Source organism: Entamoeba invadens (genome assembly GCF_000330505.1).
Source record: "Entamoeba invadens IP1 unplaced genomic scaffold scaff_1105074726705, whole genome shotgun sequence".
Lineage (NCBI taxonomy): Eukaryota > Evosea > Mastigamoebida > Endamoebidae > Entamoeba > Entamoeba invadens.
This window is the reverse complement of record NW_004440440.1, coordinates 113,506-134,860: the sequence shown is the minus strand read 5'-3', so window position 1 is coordinate 134,860 and position 21,355 is coordinate 113,506. Positions and strand designations below refer to the sequence as shown.

At 35.5% G+C, this 21,355-nt stretch overlaps 10 protein-coding genes across 10 annotated transcripts; 6 read left to right on the top strand and 4 right to left on the bottom strand.

The window, feature by feature from the left end:
* Positions 1-1,822: 1,822 nt before the first annotated feature.
* EIN_268030 (tRNA pseudouridine synthase, putative) lies at positions 1,823-2,993 on the bottom strand (the record flags this gene model as incomplete). Its single annotated transcript, XM_004257790.1, has 2 exons — positions 1,823-2,489; positions 2,566-2,993. 2 exons carry the CDS (start codon positions 2,991-2,993, stop codon positions 1,823-1,825), a joined length of 1,095 nt encoding a protein of 364 aa, XP_004257838.1.
* A 223-nt stretch (positions 2,994-3,216) lies between these two features.
* EIN_268020 (hypothetical protein) lies at positions 3,217-5,043 on the bottom strand (the record flags this gene model as incomplete). Its single annotated transcript, XM_004257789.1, has 1 exon — positions 3,217-5,043. The coding sequence occupies one exon, from the start codon at positions 5,041-5,043 to the stop codon at positions 3,217-3,219; it is 1,827 nt and encodes a 608-aa protein (XP_004257837.1).
* Positions 5,044-5,724: 681 nt separating this feature from the next.
* Positions 5,725-7,617, bottom strand: EIN_268010 (hypothetical protein; the record flags this gene model as incomplete). The annotated part of the gene is made up of 1 exon (XM_004257788.1): positions 5,725-7,617. One exon carries the CDS (start codon positions 7,615-7,617, stop codon positions 5,725-5,727), a length of 1,893 nt encoding a protein of 630 aa, XP_004257836.1.
* A 3,768-nt stretch (positions 7,618-11,385) lies between these two features.
* Positions 11,386-13,083, top strand: EIN_268000 (hypothetical protein; the record flags this gene model as incomplete). Its single annotated transcript, XM_004257787.1, has 1 exon — positions 11,386-13,083. One exon carries the CDS (start codon positions 11,386-11,388, stop codon positions 13,081-13,083), a length of 1,698 nt encoding a protein of 565 aa, XP_004257835.1.
* Positions 13,084-13,298: 215 nt separating this feature from the next.
* Positions 13,299-13,949, top strand: EIN_267990 (hypothetical protein; the record flags this gene model as incomplete). The annotated part of the gene is made up of 1 exon (XM_004257786.1): positions 13,299-13,949. One exon carries the CDS (start codon positions 13,299-13,301, stop codon positions 13,947-13,949), a length of 651 nt encoding a protein of 216 aa, XP_004257834.1.
* A 155-nt stretch (positions 13,950-14,104) lies between these two features.
* EIN_267980 (hypothetical protein) lies at positions 14,105-14,575 on the top strand (the record flags this gene model as incomplete). The annotated part of the gene is made up of 1 exon (XM_004257785.1): positions 14,105-14,575. One exon carries the CDS (start codon positions 14,105-14,107, stop codon positions 14,573-14,575), a length of 471 nt encoding a protein of 156 aa, XP_004257833.1.
* A 192-nt stretch (positions 14,576-14,767) lies between these two features.
* Positions 14,768-15,622, top strand: EIN_267970 (hypothetical protein; the record flags this gene model as incomplete). The annotated part of the gene is made up of 1 exon (XM_004257784.1): positions 14,768-15,622. One exon carries the CDS (start codon positions 14,768-14,770, stop codon positions 15,620-15,622), a length of 855 nt encoding a protein of 284 aa, XP_004257832.1.
* A 119-nt stretch (positions 15,623-15,741) lies between these two features.
* EIN_267960 (crooked neck protein, putative) lies at positions 15,742-17,295 on the top strand (the record flags this gene model as incomplete). Its single annotated transcript, XM_004257783.1, has 1 exon — positions 15,742-17,295. One exon carries the CDS (start codon positions 15,742-15,744, stop codon positions 17,293-17,295), a length of 1,554 nt encoding a protein of 517 aa, XP_004257831.1.
* Positions 17,296-18,545: 1,250 nt separating this feature from the next.
* Positions 18,546-19,316, top strand: EIN_267950 (hypothetical protein; the record flags this gene model as incomplete). Its single annotated transcript, XM_004257782.1, has 1 exon — positions 18,546-19,316. One exon carries the CDS (start codon positions 18,546-18,548, stop codon positions 19,314-19,316), a length of 771 nt encoding a protein of 256 aa, XP_004257830.1.
* Positions 19,317-19,884: 568 nt separating this feature from the next.
* Positions 19,885-20,902, bottom strand: EIN_267940 (hypothetical protein; the record flags this gene model as incomplete). The annotated part of the gene is made up of 3 exons (XM_004257781.1): positions 19,885-20,002; positions 20,213-20,233; positions 20,295-20,902. The coding sequence occupies 3 exons, from the start codon at positions 20,900-20,902 to the stop codon at positions 19,885-19,887; spliced, it is 747 nt and encodes a 248-aa protein (XP_004257829.1).
* Between the last annotated feature and the right edge of the window lie 453 nt (positions 20,903-21,355).

The following is a 21,355-nucleotide window of genomic DNA, read 5'->3' as shown; positions in this document are numbered from 1 at the left end:
CACAGACGAAGAAATGCAAAACTATCAAGACAACAGAATACGCATGAATTTGAGGTTACTTAATAGAACCAGTTGAACACCCTTGGAGTGGGAACTGTTTTCTTTAATGCAAATCAAATAATAAGAAATCTCTTTCAAAATTTAAAGGAAAAATTGACAACTGCGAGACCTGTCAACTCAAACAACGATACTGAAGAACAAATTGATATTGTCATGTCATCCACAGCACCAATAAAGAGTTACACGGAAAAAGATGTCAACAAGAAAGTTAAAGAAGGAAAAAAAGAAGAAAGATATCTTTTATTTGTTAAAAGTATAACACAAAAAATCTGTACATTTGAAACCGCAATGAAACTATTTGAAATTAAAGAAAGAACAGCAAGAAGAATCTTGGAACGATTTGACAACGGAATAGATGTTATCGGATCTAAAAAAGGAAGAAAAGAAGGACAAAAAATATCTGTGACATTGGAAACCACACTTTTAATTAAAAAGTTGATAAATGAAGGAGCCACTTTAACTTTGAAACAAATTGCTGAAGCAATTGAAAACGAATCAAATAACAATACAAACATAACCAAATTATCAGAAACTTCAGTAGATATTCTCATAAAGAAAATGGGTTATTCATTTAAAAGGATAGGCAAAGAACCAATTGAAAGAAACAGTTCACTTAATATAAAAAAGAGACAAATTTGGGGAAGCACGTTTATCGAACTTGAAAAACAAAGATGTAATTTTGTATGTGTTGACGAGTCTGGATTTTACATTGGTCAGTTAAGGAATTATGGTTATTCAAAAATCGGAAAATCAGTTAAAGTGGTGACAGAAAAAACAAAACAGCCAAATTACAGTTCACTTGCTGCTTTGATACCAGGTGTTGGTATGCGAGTTGAAACCAAATTTGGTTCTTATCACAATTCAGAATTTCTCGTTTGGTGTGAACATAAACTGATTCCTTGGATTGAAGATACTTTTAGTCATCGTGAAACAATAGTAGTGGTGATGGATAACGCAAAAATTCACGTTAGAGGCGTAAATCAACTGTTTTGGAAGAAGAAGATCTTCGTTCTAAAAACGATACCATATTCTCCACAGTGCAATGCCATCGAAAGATCGTTTTCACAAGTGAAAGCATACGTTTCTAGGTTATATTCTAACAGATTGTTGTTTGCGGAGCGATTGACAATAGTAAAGAATAACCTGTTAGAGAAAAGGTATCAAGAGTTGATTGAGCAGACAATTAACAAACACCGTGCTGCAGCAATCGGAGATGTTTATGATGCAAGGAATTTGGAAATTGAACTGAGAAACTTGGAAACTCAACATGAAAGAGAACGTGTACACATTAATGCAGAAACCACAAATCCACTTGTTGATAAAATTGATAGTGTGGTATTCATAGAATTGATACAAAATGCATTTTCTGTTGTTTCAGAACAAAACTGTACCAATTATCACGTTCACACGTTGAAAGTTGCTTTTTGTTGTACTCTTGAAATGCCACTAAAAAAACGACGATAAATTTACACGCGATGTTGAGATAACCGATCCTGTATTATCTGCAATTATTGATTCCTATTGTGATAATTGATTATTTTTCGAAATGACAATTAAAACTTTTTATTACCAAACTTTTTGTAAATTGTGTTTTGCTTTTTGGAACAAAAATGGGGTTTTCCATTATGCCAGATTTAAGCTTACAAACAATAATATAATATGGTATTATAATAACAATTCTAAAAAATATGTAACAGTTTATTATATCCATAATTAATAATATTATTAAACAATAACAATAATTAATAACAAAACCAATCACTCAATCATTTTTTGTTATCTTCTTTGGTTTGAGTTCACTCTTTTTTTTCTTCATTAATTCCATCTGGTCTTTCACTACTTTTCCTTCTCCCATCTTTTGGGTCAAAGCCATTTCAACAAGTTGTTTTCTCATCAAACATTTAATCTCAAGTTCTTTGTAAGAATCGACCAAATCACCCAGTAATTTCACATTCGATGAATCGCACACAAAATCCACCTCTTTATACTCACACTTAAACAAGACCAACGGGTAAGCTGGGGCGTACTTAAAGAAGTCTGGTTTTGTGAAGTTATTAACATCCAACAAATCTTTGATCGTCTTTGGGTCCGTCCCACTCCCGACTAAGAAAAGTGCGCCCACCATATATCTCACTTGGTGCCACAAGAAAGCAGTTCCTTTCACAACAAATCGACTTAAATGAGTTACTGGTTCGATTTCAAAGCTCAGCACCTTTCTGTTGCAATGATCCACAGCCGGATCCTTTTTACAGAAATTTGTGAAGTCGTGTTCGCCCACAAAGTATTGTGCTGCTTGTTTCATAGCTTCCACATCATATCCACTTGGATCGAAGTAATAATGGTATGTTCTCGATAGACAACTAAATCGCGAGTTGAAATCGTCTGGTACTCCACACCACCCAAGGCACCTAATATCGACTGGTAACGTGCTATTAGTTATTATTATTATTAATAGTTATAATTATTAATAGGTATTATTATTATTATTATTATAGTTCAACAAACCTATTGATCATTCTACAATAATCATAATCCCCATCATGTTGAGTGTAATCAATGATGTCCGTTTTAAGTGAACTCCTCACCCAAAGATCTATGACTTGCCCAAACCCTGAAACATCTTTGTCTGTTCTTCCGCATCGACTGTACTTACAATCTTCTTTACTGTTAATCAACTTCGTCTTAAATAGTGATTGGAAGAGGTAATACTCTATAGTGTTGTCATTCTGCAATTTTTGATAATTCGTGAGGTTTGCTTCGTTGAGAGTGGACGACGCAAACCCGCAATACCCTATCCCAACGTAACTCAAATGAACTGCAATATGTCGTGTTTTGAATGCAGAAAAGTCGAACACACGCTCTTTCTTCGTTTTAGTTTCTCGCTTCTCTGTTGTTTGATTTATTTCATTAGTAAGGGGCTGTACGTTACTCATATGTTTCAATAGATTCTAGTTATAGTTTCTTAAAGTTCCTATTCCAAACCATATTTGAAAACGTCATAATTCTGTTTTTAATTAATTCTATTATTATTAAATAGTTTAATTATTATGCTATAAAATATAGTTAAAGTAAAACATTATAGTAAAAATGTTAATAGTGTATGTACAGACAAACAACCAAAATTTCACCAAAAAGAGTTATTAAAAATAGCCCTTATCACGCCACTTGGGCGTCATCATCCTCTATGTCGTCAACCAAGGACAACGCAGAGAATGCTGCCTTAAGGTTCTTGGCAGGTAAAATTGGGTCTGCTTTCTTGTAATACCCAATGACAACAACGTTCTGTCCTCTGATGATATTGATACCCTCGTTATCTCTCACTGCAGTTACCATCCCATCTATGGAATCGGAATTGGTCACTGAGAACTTTTTACCATCAACCATCACACCATTGGAACACATTGAAGAAACCTTTTGCTCATTAAAAGTGTCTGCTATGGTCTTCGCTTCTTCAACTGAAATGTGAATTCCTTCTTGACTCAAAATCGCACCATCAGACTTCAAAATAATTCCACCATCCCCACATGACGGCAGAGTAAGCAACTTTGACATGTCAGCCCAACTCAATTTGCCATTCTCAATTTTCTGTAACTCTTTGTGGAATATTGACGGCATCACAACTTTGTTATCTTGTGGAAGATTTCCATCATTAATTAAGGTCTTCAGCGAGTAAGTTGCAATGTGATTTTGGCCAGCAGTGACCGGCTTTGAAGTATTGTTATAGTAACCAATGACTATAGTATTCTTTCCTTTGACTATATTAATTCCACTGTTGCCTTTCATTGCTGTAACTACACCTTCCTCTTTGTCGGAATTGGTCACTGCATATTTGTGATTCCCAATGGTCACTCCGTTCATCTGGAAATAGTCCACCTCACCTCCAATTACTTTCTGGCTGATAAGAGTTGCTTCTTCTTGATTGAGATTGAGGCCTTCTTGATCAACAATTGCTCCAGAATGAGTCAACACGGCTACTCCATGACCTTTTCCTTCCGACTTGATTGCTTCAAACCCGCCTTTGTAATCAAATTGCTTGACTTCTTTAACTTCTTCTTTCTCAAATTTCTCCACAACGTTATTTGAGACCACAGTTAACTTTTTCTCTTCCTCAATAGTGTATTTCTCAAGTTCTTTGGCAAGTTTGTATGTTGTGAGGTGATTATCAGTAGGTAACACTCTTGACGTTTTCATGGTGAAGTACCCAACAACAATGATATTGTTTCCTTTAACAACATTGATCCCTTCATTCTTCTTCATAGCAGTAAAAACGCCTTCGTTGTCATCTGAATTGGTCACTGGGAATTTCTTGCCATTGACTTTGATTCCGTTTTCTCTCAGAAGGGTATAATTGTTCTCTTTAAACACCTCTGCAAGTGCTTTCGCTTCTTCTTCAGTCATTTTTATTCCATCTTGTCCAAGTAATTGTCCGTCACTTCGTAAAATTGCCCCACCATGTCCCTTCGTTGGTCCAACAAGTAACTTCACCAAGTCATCCCAACTGATTTCTCCCTTTCTCTTCAGTGCAGAAAACTCCTTTCTAAAAACAGATGGTACAGAAAACGGAATTTCTTTTGGAAGCTCTCCATTGTTGATAATAGTCTTCAGCGAGTAAGTTGCAATGTGATTTTGACCAGCAGTGACAGGCTTTGCAGTATTGTTATAGTAACCAATAACTATGGTGTTCTTTCCTTTGACTATATTAATTCCACTGTTGCCTTTCATTGCTGTAACTACACCTTCCTCTTTGTCGGAATTGGTAACTGCATATTTGTGATTCCCAATGGTCACGCCATTCATCTGGAAATACTCGAAATCGTTGTTGAACATTTTGTCTGCGATCAGGACAGCTTCGTTGTCAGTCAAATTGATTCCACTTTGACTCATGATATTCCCGTTGCGTCTGACAACTGCACCACCGTGGCCATTGGTAGTTTCGGTCAGCACAGACATTGCTTTAGTTAATGCTTGCATCGTTTTGTTCATCTCTCTGAAATTATTATTAAATAATGGCTTTAAATATTATGGTCTTGATTTTTGAATTGTTACTTGTTATGTGAGATTCTATTTGGTATAGTTTCCTGAAATGTTATATAATTAATGAATTAAAAAATGAAACTTTTTGAAGAAACATAAAACTTCAACCATTGAAGTTTTTAAAAGTGAAAACTTCAATAAACAGAGTTATGTTACTCCACTAACATGTAATAAAAAAGGAAGTATAATTGCTTTTGGTATGTTTTTCGTATGGTTTGTAAAATTATAAATATGTTATATTGAATTTTTAATCTCAAAATTATTATAAAAATTTACATTATATTTAAATTCACAGTTAACTATATAAAAACTAATAAAAAATACCTTTTTAAATTAAAAATTGATTTACTTTTGATTTCATAAATTGATGATTTGTTTTCAATTGAGCAATATTTGAACATGTTTAAAATGCTGAGTGACGTACTTTTGAAAGATATTGTACTTATTCAGAAAACACATTTTTTTGAACCAATTATTATTGTATATATTATTGATTTATTTTTAGTATTGTTGTTAAAAAATATATCAACAACATGAGTTTCAACGAAGTACAATTGTATCGAATACAAATCTTAATATTAAACACAATTATTTCACAACATAAAAACATCATAATTAATGGCTTACCATTTAGTCTTCTGAAAAGGAATAATCTTCATCATCAAACTCATAGTCGTTTTGTTCCTTTATTGCTTCATTGACAGTAATTTTCTTAGTTGCTCGTTCTATCATTTCTTTCATTTCTATTCTGTAAAGAATTTCTCTTTCTTCTCTTAAAATGGGTTCGATTGTGTTATTTCCGATTCTCTCCAAGATCTCTGGATATGAATAATCTTCAAACACTTTTTTTACTATTGTGTACTCAGAAATATAAATTGTTTTGGTCTTAATATTTGTGTTGTTAATTTGTTCAAACAACGCCCTTGCAAGATCAATCAAGTTTTGTTTGGTGGTTTTAAACATCTTATGAGTGATATTGTTCACTGCAACAACAAAACTCTCTGAAGATATACGATGGTAACAATATGAATTATTCTGAGGATGCGCTTGAGCATAAATCTGTTTGGCGTGATTCATCACAATAGCACCATAATTCTTTTCGACTCTTCGTGGGTAATTCGCATTTTCCATTGTAACTTTGTATAACAACCCATTCCCAAACACTCTAAAATTCCTATTGAAAAGGTTACACTCAAACGAGTCTGTAAAACTGATCTCAAATGCGTTCTTCTTTGCTTTGTCCAATGCTTTTTGACTCACCACTTTATTTCCAGTATAGTTTTCTTTCGTATTTACATCTTCGACTTTGGGGATGAACTCATCGTCAACTCGATCTCTCACTTTCCCATTCAATTTAGGCAAATACCTTCCAACTATGTCTTCGGGAATACAGACGTCTTTCACGAACTGCTTCTCAGCAGCAAATTGTTTGATTTTCTCTTCAGACTTTTTCACTCGGTCAAAATAAGAAGCTTTCATATCCAAATCAATGACATGTGGATTCTTGTGATCCAACACAAGTACGAAGTGGAGTGTGTTGTACTTCGTTAAACGTTTCAGTTCATCGTCATGCTCAACAAATTCATCATTCTGCTTTTGGAGCCTTTCTATTTGTTTCATCTTCAATTTAATGATGTTATTGATTGACTCTATTGACTCTTCGTCGTACACAAACTCCTCATTGCCTTCTGGAGATATCGTGCTGATTTTGCTTTTGGGATCTTTCAATAGAGTTATTGTCTCTTCCAACGAAGTAATGATAGACTTAACTGTTTTGACATTTCCATCCACTTGATTGTACTTTTTAATTCTGATTTTCAAGTCTCTCTCAGGCTTCTCCGCTTCGTATTTCTTTTGAATGTTTCTGAGGAATTCGTCGCCTTCCTTTTTGTAGTCATTCATGAACTTTGCAGCTCTTCGTGTCATGTTATTAAGTAAAGAGAGTCCATAATTGTAGAACAGTGCAATCAAAATTGGTTCTCTTGAGATGCCAATTTTGGCTGCGGCGTCGACTAATTCGTAAAACACTTTTTGCGTCTTTTTGGCGGCTGAAAGAACAGTTTTGGACTTTTCTGTCTTGAGACGCTCATCAAGGTCTTCAGCAATTTTGACGTGTCGTAATTTCCTTGAGATATTAGCAAGTGGTTCTGGGAATGAAGAGAAAAAAGTACCGAGGTTGTACTGAGGAAGATCAGATTCAATGACTTGAGCAAGTTTCTCTGCTGGAAGTCCTTTTGATTGTTCCAAGCCAATGACCTCGGCGTTAATAACATTAATACATTTATTAATACGTGCTCTGCGCTGTGATAATTGTTTTACAGTGGCTGAGTCGCTCTTTTTTATTTTTCGTTGTTCGGCGAGTTTTTTTTCGTCAGTCACTTTCTTGACATACACCTTCGACTTTTGGGTGTTGTGTTTGTTGTGAGTTGGCTGGGTGGGTTTGCTGAAGTCGCGTTTTTGATAAAGGGATTTGTCAGAAACACGGAATGGGTTGGTTCGGATACGTTTTAATACTGTTTCCATTGAATGAATGTTTGAATTGTATATTTTTCTGGTTTATTATATCCACAATCTGGCATTTAAAGAGTTAGATATAAATAATGAAAGTTCGGTAGTTTTTTGAATGATTTTTTTTATAATTTAAATAAACTGATTTATTGGTTTTTGTTGTGAGGTTTTGGAACTAAAATTGTGTTATACTTATAATTAATAAACTATTAATTATAAGTGTTTTTATTATAAAAATATTTATAGAAGAAATATTAACGTTTAAAAAACTAATAAATTTAAATATTTTTCATTTGAACTTAATTTATTAAAAAAAATGATATAAATAATTATAAGGGGACAATAAGTAATGATATTTTTTAATTAAAAAAACTATTTTAATCAAGTTTTTTATTTTTTTTAATTTTTATTTTAACATTTGTAAACTGTTTTTCAATCTTTGTTGTTGTGTTGATAACATATTCAATATATTTTCACAACATAACTTATTCCATTGGGTTCATTTGATTATCAATAATATTGTGCCAAATGAAAAACCTAAAGAAGATATAATCAAATCCCATAAATTTATCTGTTATTATTTAAATAATGATATCTTTCTTTATTTTTCTAATTAATATGTAGTAATAAATGGAAAAATATTAATTTAAAAGAGAGAAGACAACGTGGCCGAGTGGTCCAAGGCGTATGACTCGAAATCATTTCTCATTTGAGGCGTAGGTTCAAATCCTGCCGTTGTCGTTTTTCTTTTTAATAATTATTATAATTTTTGTTTCATATAAATATAGTATATTTATATAGATAGCATATTAAGTAAAGGATAATAAGATGGCAAGAGTGGCCGAGTGGTCCAAGGCGCTCGTTTCAGGTACGAGTCTTTTCGAAGGCGTGGGTTCGAACCCCACCTCTTGCATTTTTATTTTTTATTTTTTATTCATTAAAATAAAAAATTTCAATTAAAAATATTTTTATAAATTATGATTATTTTTAATTATATATACTATATAAATAATTTACAATTAATAGAATACAAACAAAGGATGAAACCCACTCACTTATAACTTTTTTAATCGACCTCCTCAATAGTTGGTCCCTTTGAGCTTGCTGGTTTAGCGTTGTTTCCACCCTGTGGAGCAGCACCTGCGCCTGGGAATCCTCCTGGCATTCCTCCTTGTGGCATACCGCCTGGCATTCCACCAGCAGCAGCACCTTGTTGATACATTTTAGTGAAGATTGGTTGGACCTTAGCCTCAACCTCCTTTTGTTTCGCCTCGAATTCTTCCTTAGAAGCTGATTGGTTCTTGTCCAACCATTCCAAAGTCTCTTTGACGAGGTCTTCAATAGCGGTCTTATCTTCAGCTGGCAATTTCTTTCCGACTTCTTCGTTCAAAGTGTTCTTGACTGAGTAGCAGAAGTTCTCGAGACCATTCTTAGCTTCAATTTTAGCTTTCATCTTGTCGTCTTCAGCCTTGAATTTCTCTGCATCAGCGACCATCTTGTCGATTTGTTCCTTTGAGAGTCTTCCCTTGTCGTTTGTGATGGTGATCTTGTTCTTCTTTCCAGTGGTCTTATCTTCAGCAGAAACATTCAAGATACCATTGGCATCAATATCGAAAGTGACTTCAATTTGTGGGACACCTCTTGGTGCTGGTGGGATACCAGACAATTCGAATTTACCGAGCAAATTGCAGTGTGAGGTCATTGAAGCTTCACCTTCGAAGACTTGAATCAAGACACCTGGTTGGTTATCAGCGTATGTTGAGAAGACTTGGGACTTCTTTGCTGGGATGGTAGAGTTTCTTGGGATCAAAGCAGTCATGACACCACCGGCAGTTTCAATACCAAGAGTCAATGGAGCGACATCAAGCAACAAGACGTCTTCTGTGGCTTTTCCTCCGTTTCCGGTCAAAATGGCAGCTTGAACAGCAGCACCATAAGCAACAGCCTCGTCTGGGTTAATGCTCTTGTTTGGTTCCTTTCCATTGAAGAAGTCTTGAAGGAGGGAGACAACCTTTGGGATACGAGTTGAACCACCAATCAAGACAACATCATCAATGCTTCCTTTATCGAGTTTACCGTCTTGGAGAACCTTTTCAACTGGACCGATTGTTGACTTGAAAAGATCAATGTTAAGTTCCTCGAATCTGGCTCTGGTGAGTGAGGTATAGAAATCGATACCTTCGAACAATTGATCGACTTCGATGTTAGCAGTGGCAGATGATGACAAAGTTCTTTTAGCTCTTTCGCAAGCGGTTCTGAGTCTTCTGACTGCTCTTGCATTGCCAGAAATGTCCTTCTTATACTTTCTCTTGAACTCGGCGATGAAGTGGTTGACCATTCTGTTATCAAAATCTTCACCTCCAAGATGTGTATCACCGTTGGTTGCTTTGACTTCAAAGACACCATCGTCAATAGCAAGAAGAGAGACATCGAATGTTCCTCCTCCAAGATCGAAGATCAAGACGTTCTTTTCTTTGTCGACCTTCTTGTCGAGTCCGTAAGCAATAGCAGCGGCAGTTGGCTCGTTAATAATTCTCAAAACGTTCATTCCAGAAATGGTACCGGCGTCCTTAGTGGCTTGTCTCTGTGAGTCGTTGAAGTAAGCTGGGCAAGTAATGACTGCGTTGTTAACAGTCTTTCCAACAAATGATTCTGCGGTCTCTTTCATCTTAGTCAAGACCATTGAACTGATTTCTTCTGGGGTGAACTTCTTGGTCTCACCTTTGTATTCGACTTGAATCAATGGCTTGTCATTACCATCATTGATAACAGTAAATGACCAGTGCTTCATATCGTCTTGAATAGCTGGGTCACTGAAACGTCTTCCGATAAGTCTCTTAGCATCGAAGACGGTGTTGTGGACGTTCATAGCAATTTGGTTCTTAGCAGCGTCACCAATAAGTCTTTCAGAGTCAGTGAAAGCGACATATGATGGGGTAGTTCTGTTACCCTGATCGTTAGCAATGATCTCAACACGATCGTTTTGCCAGATACCGACACATGAGTATGTGGTACCCAAATCAATACCAACAGCTGGTCCTTTGTTTGTAGCCATGATATAATTTTTTTCTATTATCACTTTATATATTCCGACATATTGTTGCCACGTACTTACGACTACGTGTCGTTTTAGTTATTTTTATGACAACCCTTTTTCAACTATTATTGGTCTTTTTTATACCGTTTTTTCGGGATATTTGTTCAATCAATAATCCACACGAAGGCGACACGTACGGACTTTCCATTATATATGGATCAGTTTGAATTTTTTATTTTTGAAGAACCTCCACTCTATTTTGTATTATATATTTTAATACATTTTACTAGTAATTTATCGGTTAGTGTTTTTTCAACAAAGAAAAAATTATTAGCTCTTCTTATTATTATTTTTACTATAAAATTTGAAGACTTCGTATTTTTGGAGATGTTCTTCCACGTCACCATTTTCCCCATTTATTTAAAACATTTTCAATACCATTTTTTCAAATTTATATAACATTTTGAATAACATATTTTACACCCAATAAAATGATTAAACAGAAAGAGTAGATATCGGCAATTAGAATTCAATCAAGAAACAATAAAAAGTGAACGAAGTCATTTCAATTTAAAATAGAATCCGATAAAAAGAGTAACAGTTGAGTGAATTTGCTTCTAAATAACTTGATAATAGTTACCACAGTATTGATCCAAATGACCAAACAACTCACGTTTTTGAGTTACATTTGAAAGGAAAGATTCTGTTCAAGTGAGTGAGCAAAACTTGAAAAAAACACCCGTTATATGCAAAACTTAGACCCCACACTAACTCCATCGGTGTTAGAGGAAAAAATTGAAATGAAGAAATACATCGACAGATTTGGTCTGCCGTGTAGCGAGACACTTGTATGCGCATCAAAGTGTTCATTGAAGACCAATTTACCCCGTCTAGGCAAAATCTATATCTTTAACCTTCACGTGTGTTTCTGGCCTCAAGTGATGAAATCAAATGCGGAGGTCTGGAAGTTTGAGGACATCGCTGGGATCACTTCACAAGGCAATGTCCTTAAAATTGTATTGATCCGACACGAGGCAATCACTGTGAGTGGTCTCGAGAACTCCGAGAAATTCATCGCAACAGCGACACAACACTGGAACGCATATTGCCTTAAAAATAACAACCAAATCACTTCAATAGTTTCTTCTTCGCCCACCCCAGCCACCCAACTCTCCGCGCCCTCCACACCACATAAAGCGTCTTTCGATGGCTTTTTGTTATCAACGGAATTTCAAACTGGGAATGAAGCAACATTGGAATGCTCCGTAAAAGACTTTTACGAGAAGTTCATTCGAAATGAAGCCAAAGAGACTTACAAACAGATCTTAACAGAGAAAGACATCTTTGACATCGCTGTGTCTGACTTTGAAGAGAACGAAAAGTGGGGGTATCTAAGAAATGAAGAATTCTCCGTGCCACTGAAAGGAATCCCATTTGGTCCACAAGTCGCAAAGACAGTGACACAAACCGTCTATTTTTTCGATGGAGATGTGCTTTATTTGGGTTCAACCAATCAAACGCCCGAAGTCCCATACGGAGATACTTTCAGACTGGAATACAAAATTTCTGTGACACCGAAAGGAGAGAAGCAATGTGTCTTCAAAGAGGACTTCGCAGTGTATTTTATGAAGAAAACAGTCTTGCGCTCAACAATCGAATCACAAGGAGTCTCCAACGCGAAGAAGGACATCGACACGATGATCAGAATTTATGGTGAAAAGATCTCAGGGAAAACAGTTGCTAACGGTGGGGATAAACAGTTTATGGCTGACGACGCGCCAGAGCCGAAATTCTTCAAACAGAGTAAGATGAAAACAGTGCATGAGTCAACTCTCCCATTCACGCATTTGGACTTCTTTAAATACTTTTTATCAGACAAGTCGAAGGAGACGCAGAAGAAGATGCTTGAGGAGAAAGGAGAGTCTGATGTGGAGATAGAAGACTGGGAGAAGGGGGACAATAGTCAAGTGCGGACTATCACAACAATCACTTCGCCAAATTTGAATAAACAAATCACCACAAGAAGTCAGGTACAACAGTTCTATCAACTCAAGAAGGAGACACTCATTGTTGGGAGTGTGATGAACTACTTGGACTTCTCAGATTACTTCACCGTCGAGACGCGAATGACTGTGCAAAGTGTTAATAAGACTGAGTCCACTATATGTTTCCAAGGGAATATAATTATGAAGAAGAAAGGTGATGAGAAGGAGAAGGACTTAGTCTTAAAGCTTGAGAAAGCGTGTCGAAAGGACGTTCAGAAGTACATTGAGTTGTTTGAAGAGATCAAAAAAGATGAGGAAGCTACACAAAAGGGGTTAGTAATCAGAGTCTCCAACCAAATGACAAAGTTGACGTTCAAGGAGCAAATGATGGTATGCCACAACGTGCTCTTGTTGTTGATTTTTATCGCGTTGATGGGGATATTCGTTAAAACGCATTGAAAAAGTAAGTAACAAGTTCCATTCAAGTGTTATATTTAATAGAATATATTTAATATAAATAGTTTATATATTATTAAATGTGCAAAATAATTAACTTGGGAACAAAACAAAAGCTAATTAGAATAAGAAGTTATAGTATTACTATCGATTAAGGTGTATAGTTAAAAATATCATTGGAAAGGTCTAGACTAGGTTTAACTCAGAAAGTAGAATCAATGCCAAAATTCAGCAAAAACAACAAGAGAGCGTCGTTTAAAAAGGATAAGCAGGTGTCACACAAGAAGAAAGAAGAGAAAAAAGTCGAAGAAGAGGAGCCTGAAGTGGCCGATGTCTCTTCCAAAGAAGAAGAAAAGTCTTCTCAATCGACTCAGAGTGAAGAAAAGTCCAAAGAAACGAGTGAAGAAGCACCAAAAGAAGTCGAAGAAAAGGAAGCCGATGACGATTCGTCGAGCGAAGCGCCACAAGACCTTCAAACTGATGACAAGAAAGAAGTAAATGAAGAGGAAAAGAAAGAAGAAAGTTTCAAACATTACCAACACTTCGAAGACATTTTATATAGCAAAATGACTGCCGATGAGGCACATCATCAAATCGTTGAAACAATTGGCGACAAAGACTTTAATCTATTTCTGGACGGTAAAGAGATCATCGTGAAAGATGCTAAGCTTCAAAAGTTCACCACTATCAATCCTAAATTGATCACAGAGGCTGTTCAAGTGCTCAAAGACATCAACAAAAAGAGCACCGAAGCCGATAATACAATCGACTTGTTCTCTAAGGATAAGATCATTCAACTCTGTTTCGGATGTTACACACACAAAGACAGTCAACCTACCTTCCAATTCATGTTTGTTTCATCTTGTTGAAAACCCTACTTTTACTATATATTAATGATAAAAAATACTATTGATGTGGAATTTGTCTTTAGACGCATCGAAGAGAACTAACGCTTAGCCCTCTTCCACACCCAATCAAGAAAGATTTGACTGCGTGCATCTTCACAAACACCGCAAAAGATGTGATGAAAGAGCGAATGAAAAAGGTGGGGATCAAAGCAAAAGTGATTACACTCGAACAGCTTAAAAAGAGGTATTACACTCACGCGATGCAACGCGAGTTGGCGGATAAATACGACCTCTTTTTGATGGAGGGTGGATACTTATACCTCCGAAGATCGTATTTCGACGCGGAGGTCATGTCCGGCAAGTGTATCATCCCAATCAATGTGAAAGAAGACAAACTTAAATTCGAGTTTGATAGAATCATGCAGGGCACTGCTGTGATGATGGGTATCTCACATGGCGAGATTACAGCAGCAATTGGCTCACTTTCAATGAGCGAAAAGGAACTCACTGAAAATGTCATTGCATGCACAGAGAAAATGGTGGAAGTGTTACCGTCGGGGTTAGAGAATTTGGCGTCGGTTGATTTGACTATGAAGGTGAAGATTAAATACATCAAAGTCCCATTGTTTACTGGGTTCGATTATTGATTGATTCGTTTAGTTTTTATTTAGTTAATTTTATTATAAAATTATTATAAAACACGCATGACTTTCAATAGATTAATTTATAGTATAAATATTAAAAAAATGATGACTAGTTAATTTTTGGGTGTTGAGTCTTTACAAGAAAACCTACGAATTTTTACTATTAATTTTAATTAAAATGAACAAGAAAAAGTAATGAACACATTGGAGGAGGAGATACATGAAGGGGACCATGTGGTCATGTATATGAACAAAAACAGTTTTAGTGTCATTAAAGTTGCTGCAGGGAAGATTTTCCAGAACAAATTGGGGAACTTCCCCCATAGCAAATATATCATAGGGAAACACTACGGAGACTCAATTAACACTTCCGAGGGTTCGGTTTACTTTCTGAAAAACTGTCCGTCGTTATATACAACAGTCATCACACATCGAACACAAGTGTTGTATCAAGAAACAATAGCTCCCGTTTTAGCCTATTTTGATATAACTCCGGACAGTATCATAGTCGAGTCTGGGACGGGGTCCGGCTGTTTGTCGGCTGCTTTTGCTTCACGTCTTCAGTTTGGGGAAGTCCGAGGAAAGGGGCACTTATTCACATTCGAATTCCACGAGCAACGCAAATTGAAAGCACAAGAAGACTTCAACGAAATGGGGTTTAAAGACGTTATCACTGTGGTCTTGCGTGATGCTGTGAAAGAGGGCTTTGTTGTCGAAAACGAGTTAGCATTTGGGGATGCCGATTGTGTCTTTTTGGACCTTCCAAACGTCGACCAAGCAATTACAAACGCTTACAATATATTAAGACCTGGTGGGAAGATCTGTTGCTTCTGTCCATGCATCGAGCAAATCCAAAGATCTTGCGAGGAACTGAAACGAGACAACCGGTTCACTAATTTACTCACAAAAGAAAATGTTATCCTGCCCTACAGTGTCAGAGGCTCTGAAAAAAAGAGAGAAGACGGGATGCCAGAAGAGGTTTTAACACAGCGGACTGGAATGGTTAAGGGACATGTCGGATATGTCACCTTCGCAATGAAGACATTTTAAATTGATTTATTAGTTTAATTTACCATTAACAAATAGTTTACCTTGTTTCAAACGGAGTACTAACAGACAGACGGCTTCTTCTAGTTCTTTTAATTGAAAGAACTAGAAAAATTAATTCAATGAGTGAACAACGTGGGGAGGCAAAGGCGAAGAATAAGGAGTACGCACAGATCCAAATAACAGCCGAACAACTCATTAGAGAAGCACAAGACAACAAACAAATCTCATACAAAGCGCCCAAAATCACAATACATGATGAAGAGGAGTTGATGTCATTTCGATTGAGCAAGAGAAAGGAGTACGAAGCACTTGTATCGAGTCAGCGAAAGAATCCAAGGAGTTGGATCAAGTACGCGTCGTGGGAAGAAGACCAAGGAGAGTACACCCGAGCGCGGTCGATCTATGAAAGAGCATTAGAACAGGACTACACTAAAGGAGAGCTTTGGAGTAAATACGCCGACTTCGAGTTACGCATTAGTCAAGTCAATCGCGCAAGAAACGTTTTGGAACGCGCCACGTACTTACTTCCGATGGTCTACAATTTGTGGTACAAATATGTGAAACTTGAGGAGACGGTTGGTAACTATGGCCACTGCGAGGAGATTTTTGAGAAGTGGATGACCTTTGATCCGAATGAGTATGCGTGGATGTCTTATATCAAATACTTAATTCGCCTCAAAGAAGTCGAGAAAGCGCGCAAGCTGTTTGTTCGAGCGACGGAGAAATGTAAGACTGAGACAATTTATGTTGAGTGGATTCAATTTGAGAAACGATTTGGTGGTGATGAGAGAACGCGTGGTGTGTTTGAGGAGATGGGGAAACACGAGGAATTGTGTGAGAATGGGTTTTATGAAGAGTTTGCGAATTTTGAAGTGTCTGTAGGGGAGCTTGAAAGAGCACGAGAGATCTTGAAGTATGGTATTGACCACGTTGGGAAGCTGTCTGCTGCCCTTTTATATGAGAAGTATGTTGATTTTGAGAAGGCGAATGGAGAGATGGAAGAGGTCGACTTTGCTGTGTATGCGATGAAGAGGTTTACATATGAAACGGAGGTGCAAACGAGTCGCGAGAATTACAATTACTGGTTCGACTATATCATGATGGAGATGAACGAAATCAAAAGTGAGGAGAACACGAGAGAGTTGTTTGAACGAGTGATTAGTACTGTTCCACAAAAGTGTGAGAAAAGTGCGTGGACCCGATACATTGAGTTTTGGGTGTTGTATGCGCGATTTGAAGAGAAGCACAACAACATCGAGAGAGCACAACACATCTTTGAAATTGCGCTGAAACTGATTCCACACGCACAATTCACATTCAAAAAGGTCTGGGTCGCTTTTGCGGAGTTTTGTGTACGCAACCACTTCATCTCATTGGCACGAAAAGCTTTTGGGTGTGCGATTGGGTATACTCAAAAGGACGATGTCTTTGAGAAATACATTGCATTTGAGAAAGATAACAATGAAGATGACCGGGTGAAAAGGATCGAAGAGAAATGGGACGAAGTAAAGAAGACACGCGAAGAAGAATTAAAGAAGATGGAAGAGGAAAATGTGAATACTAAAGAGGAAGGCGAAGATGTGAGAGATGCAAGTGAAGGGAATGTCCAGGAGAATTTGCCGCAGAGTGAAGAGTTCGATGAGTTTTATAACAACGTTGATGAGCGGGAATGATGGGGAAGAAAATGATTGAATGATATATTGTGCATTATTATAATTGGAGTTTGACAACTAAACGCAAAACTAGTACTTTATAGTAAAACAATTATAAATGAACTATATTTTACCAATTTGAGTGTAATGAATGATAACTAAAACATAAAACAATTGAACTGTGAAACGATTTGGACTGAGAAACACCCCATTGTAACAAAAACAACTTTTCAGTTGTTTTTGTTACAATTTTGTCATACTAATTCTAAAAATGTTTTTGATAGACAAAATGGCCGTAATACTGAAAAGCATTTGATTTATATTATATAATTACTATATTGTGTTATTTATTAATGGTTTCGAGTACAATTGCGGCAAACACCGATTGTGTCAACCAAACAAGTCAAAGATGGTATTTCAATAAAACATATTATTATAGTATCAAAACTAAATATATATTACATATATCAAACTATATTTAAAAACAATATTTTGCAATTATTTTTATAAATTTACATTTGAAAAAACTAAATTAACGGGAAATTGAAGTAAAACCATAAAGCCGTTTTATTTGGTTTTATAAAGTTTATTTATAAAAACCATTAAATAAGTTTTATGAAGTTTAAAAATTTTGGTGTTTTAAAAATAGAAAAATGTTATGTACTTTTACGTAAAATAAAAAAAAAGATAGCTAGAGTTATCGCGTTAGTTCGGGCAATAATGCAATTGATACAAAAGTTGATCTATTTTCGTACCGAACTATTCAGAACATTTTCATGTCTATAAATAAAATGGAACACAATGGAAATATACAATATTTGCCGTTTTTAGTCAATAACTTCACTTTTCATTTTTGGTGAAGGAGTTGGGCTAAAATGAATGAAACTATTATTTTCTAGTTAAATGTACTATACATATAGTTTTCAAGAGTCGAATGGGGAGTTTTTGTCAACAGGGAGTAATTACTGATGGCGAAAACAAAAAACAGAAATCGGAAAACAACATTTTGGTAAGTTTCCCGAAGATTAGTTACAAATCAATCTGTTAATGAAGAGAAATACGACTGTAATTGTCAGATGATTCAAAAGAGCATTATTATAAAAAATAGTAAATATTGTTATATGGATAGTAAATACGTTGGAACTTTTCTCACAAACAGAATTACAGCTTTTTCATAAACAAAAATAAGATAACATTTCTATACGCCGTTTTAATAGAGTAAAGAAAAGAGGAAATGGACTGATAAAGAAAAGAAACTCCAAAGTCGACTGATGGAATACGCCAGAGGCACATTGACGATCATGAGCGCGTTTACTCAAAGGTCTTTGAAACTGACTGTTCTTGGGAATGGGATGATTTCTTATGAATATGACGAGAGTGACGCCTCCGCGAACTTGGACACTTACTCAAACTCCAGAGAGATCAAAAAAGAGGAGAAGTCGATATCCCCTTTGAGTGAGAAGAAGAAGTCCAAAGATGCGAACGAGCGATATATCTTTGGGTTTCGAGTCTCGAGAAATTATCAAGCAGAACAACAAGCTATACTCTTAGCTTTAATTAACAAAACATATAGTATAACAGTTGAACACCCACTGAAGAAAAGTAAGCTCACTATCCCCTTTCTGAAGATCATTCAATTCACTTCCGATGATAGTCAGCCAGTTTACTTTAATAACATCGTAGAGCAACAAATTAAAGTGCTGCAAAACGAAGACTTGAAGAATGGAGTGACTCAAAAGACGGTGAATCGACGGAAGGACGTACATAGGATAACAGAAGTGATCAGACTCTTAATCAGTTTTGCACGAGACATGGGCTTTGATATTAAAACAAAAAAGACTTCCGGGTCGAAGGGGAGCGTGAAAGAGTCGATCAAAGAAATCCACTTTAATAACGTCGTGTTGACAAAACAGACCATTTCAGAGATTGGGAGGAACATCAGCAATGAGATGGAAAAAAAGATGGCAAACGCCAATACCGATTTGCCTTTTTGCTTTGGGAAGCAAGACAAAGAAATTGCTCAACTTTTTAAAATTTTGTAATTGTATTCGTTTTTGAAAGTGTTATTTCTTTGTTTCGTTTTTAATTCAAAAACATGTTTTCATCGTTACAGTGTTGTGTGTGGTTCAGTTTGACTCTTCTATCGGGAAAATATAAATAACGTCAACTCAATAACAACTTTTTGTTACATTGTACTATTTTTGTATTTTACATTCAATTTTTTAATACGGATTATTAGTATTAATAGAAAATTAATGAAATTTGATGAAAATAGTCAGCAATTTTCAAATAAAAAATACAATAAACATAACTAAAATGGAATTTATCCAAACAAAAACGTTAAATAAAAATCTTATGAATTAAAATAAATTACATTAAAAATAATTTGAGTCATGGAATGTCTGATTTTTATAACAAATTTGTATTTTTATCAAAACTATAATTGTTGTAAATTATAGTTATTATAATAAATTAAAAAAATAATTATAATAAAAGTTAAAGAGTTTGATAGATTAATTTAATTAATATATACTAATAAAAATTACAAATAAATCCCATAATTTAAAAATGACGGATTTTACTAGATATTATTAAAATGTATTAGTACTTTTATCCTGGTGTTCTACCAGGCTCTGGTAATATGATGTTTTGAGGCATTTGTCTAAGTGTTGTTAAGATTGCAGTTCTTGCTTTCGATCCAACGTGACGATGATAATCATTCTGATTACTTTTTATCATTCAGTGAATAGAAAGGAGTGTTTTGCACTCAATTCTATTGAATAGTTTTTTATAGTAAATAAATAGATTTGATTTAAAAAAATGAACAGAATTCCTCTATAAAAAATCTTATTCACATTGAGTCTTAGTGCTACTGAATTATTTTTAAAAAAATGGTAACATAAAGCAACAAAAAACTCAAATACGTGACTTGACAAACAACAAGTTTTTGCAGTTTGGACTATTGATCAGTACAATTTTATTAATTTTTATTAATTTACAATAACAATATAAAAACAAACCATTTGTGATATGCGTCCTTCATATCAGTGATGCAGCAAGGGATGCAAGCGCAGCAAGGTAATCCAATGATGCACAACACACAGCAGATGATCCAGACCAAAGTTCCATTTCCATAGTCGACATGACTAATCACAAGTCTATTACAATGTGAGCAGAATACTTGGCAAGGGGTATACGAGATAGCAGGCAACTGTTGGCTTGGGTATGTTTGTTGTTGGTTAATAATAGGGGTGGTTTGTGTTGGTTGTTGGTATTGAATTGGATTTGATTGGTATGACTCGGTGAGAGTAGTTCCAATTACTGCGCCGTTATATTGTGGTGGTTCGTTATAAATCACATCGGGTGCTGAAGGTTGTTGTGGTGGTTGTTGGAAAGGAGGAACTGAAGGTTGTTGAGGTGTGATAGGTTGTGTTTGTTGTTGGAACTGTTGTTGTTGCATTGGTTGTTGAGGAGGGTTATAAACCAGTCCGTTATCCACTTGAGGAGCAGTTGGTATATTCAATTGAGGTGGATTATATTGAAGACCTGATGGTTGAGTCGCAAGAAGAGGGGAATGTTCAGTGTCGTCGACTGTTGACGCGTGTGGTGGTTCGTTAAGACTTTGCATTACTTTGTTTGATTAAGATCTATATTATAAATTAGTACAAAGAAATAATAACAATAGAAGGGTTTTTCTACTTTTCTGTTCATCTTTTCACATTTCAAAAATGTGCCTTATTTATAACTCGCAATTTCTATTCAAAAATTCCACTGCAAATGTTCAAATTGAATGGGAATTTCAATATCAAAACACATTTGAAAAACACTCTTTCGTCTTCTTCTTTTTCTCTTCAATTTGGTATTAACTAGTAATCATACTATAAAAAACTATATTTTTAGTATAATAAAAGAGAAACAAAAAAGAAATGAAATATCGAAATACAATTGATAGGTTTTCGTTTGGTGTTCTTTCTCTTTAAATACCAAAACTCATCTTGATACTACTGTATTAAAATATTATTAATATTTTCTATTAAATTATAATACGACAAATTTCAATTGTACTTTCTTTGAGTAATAA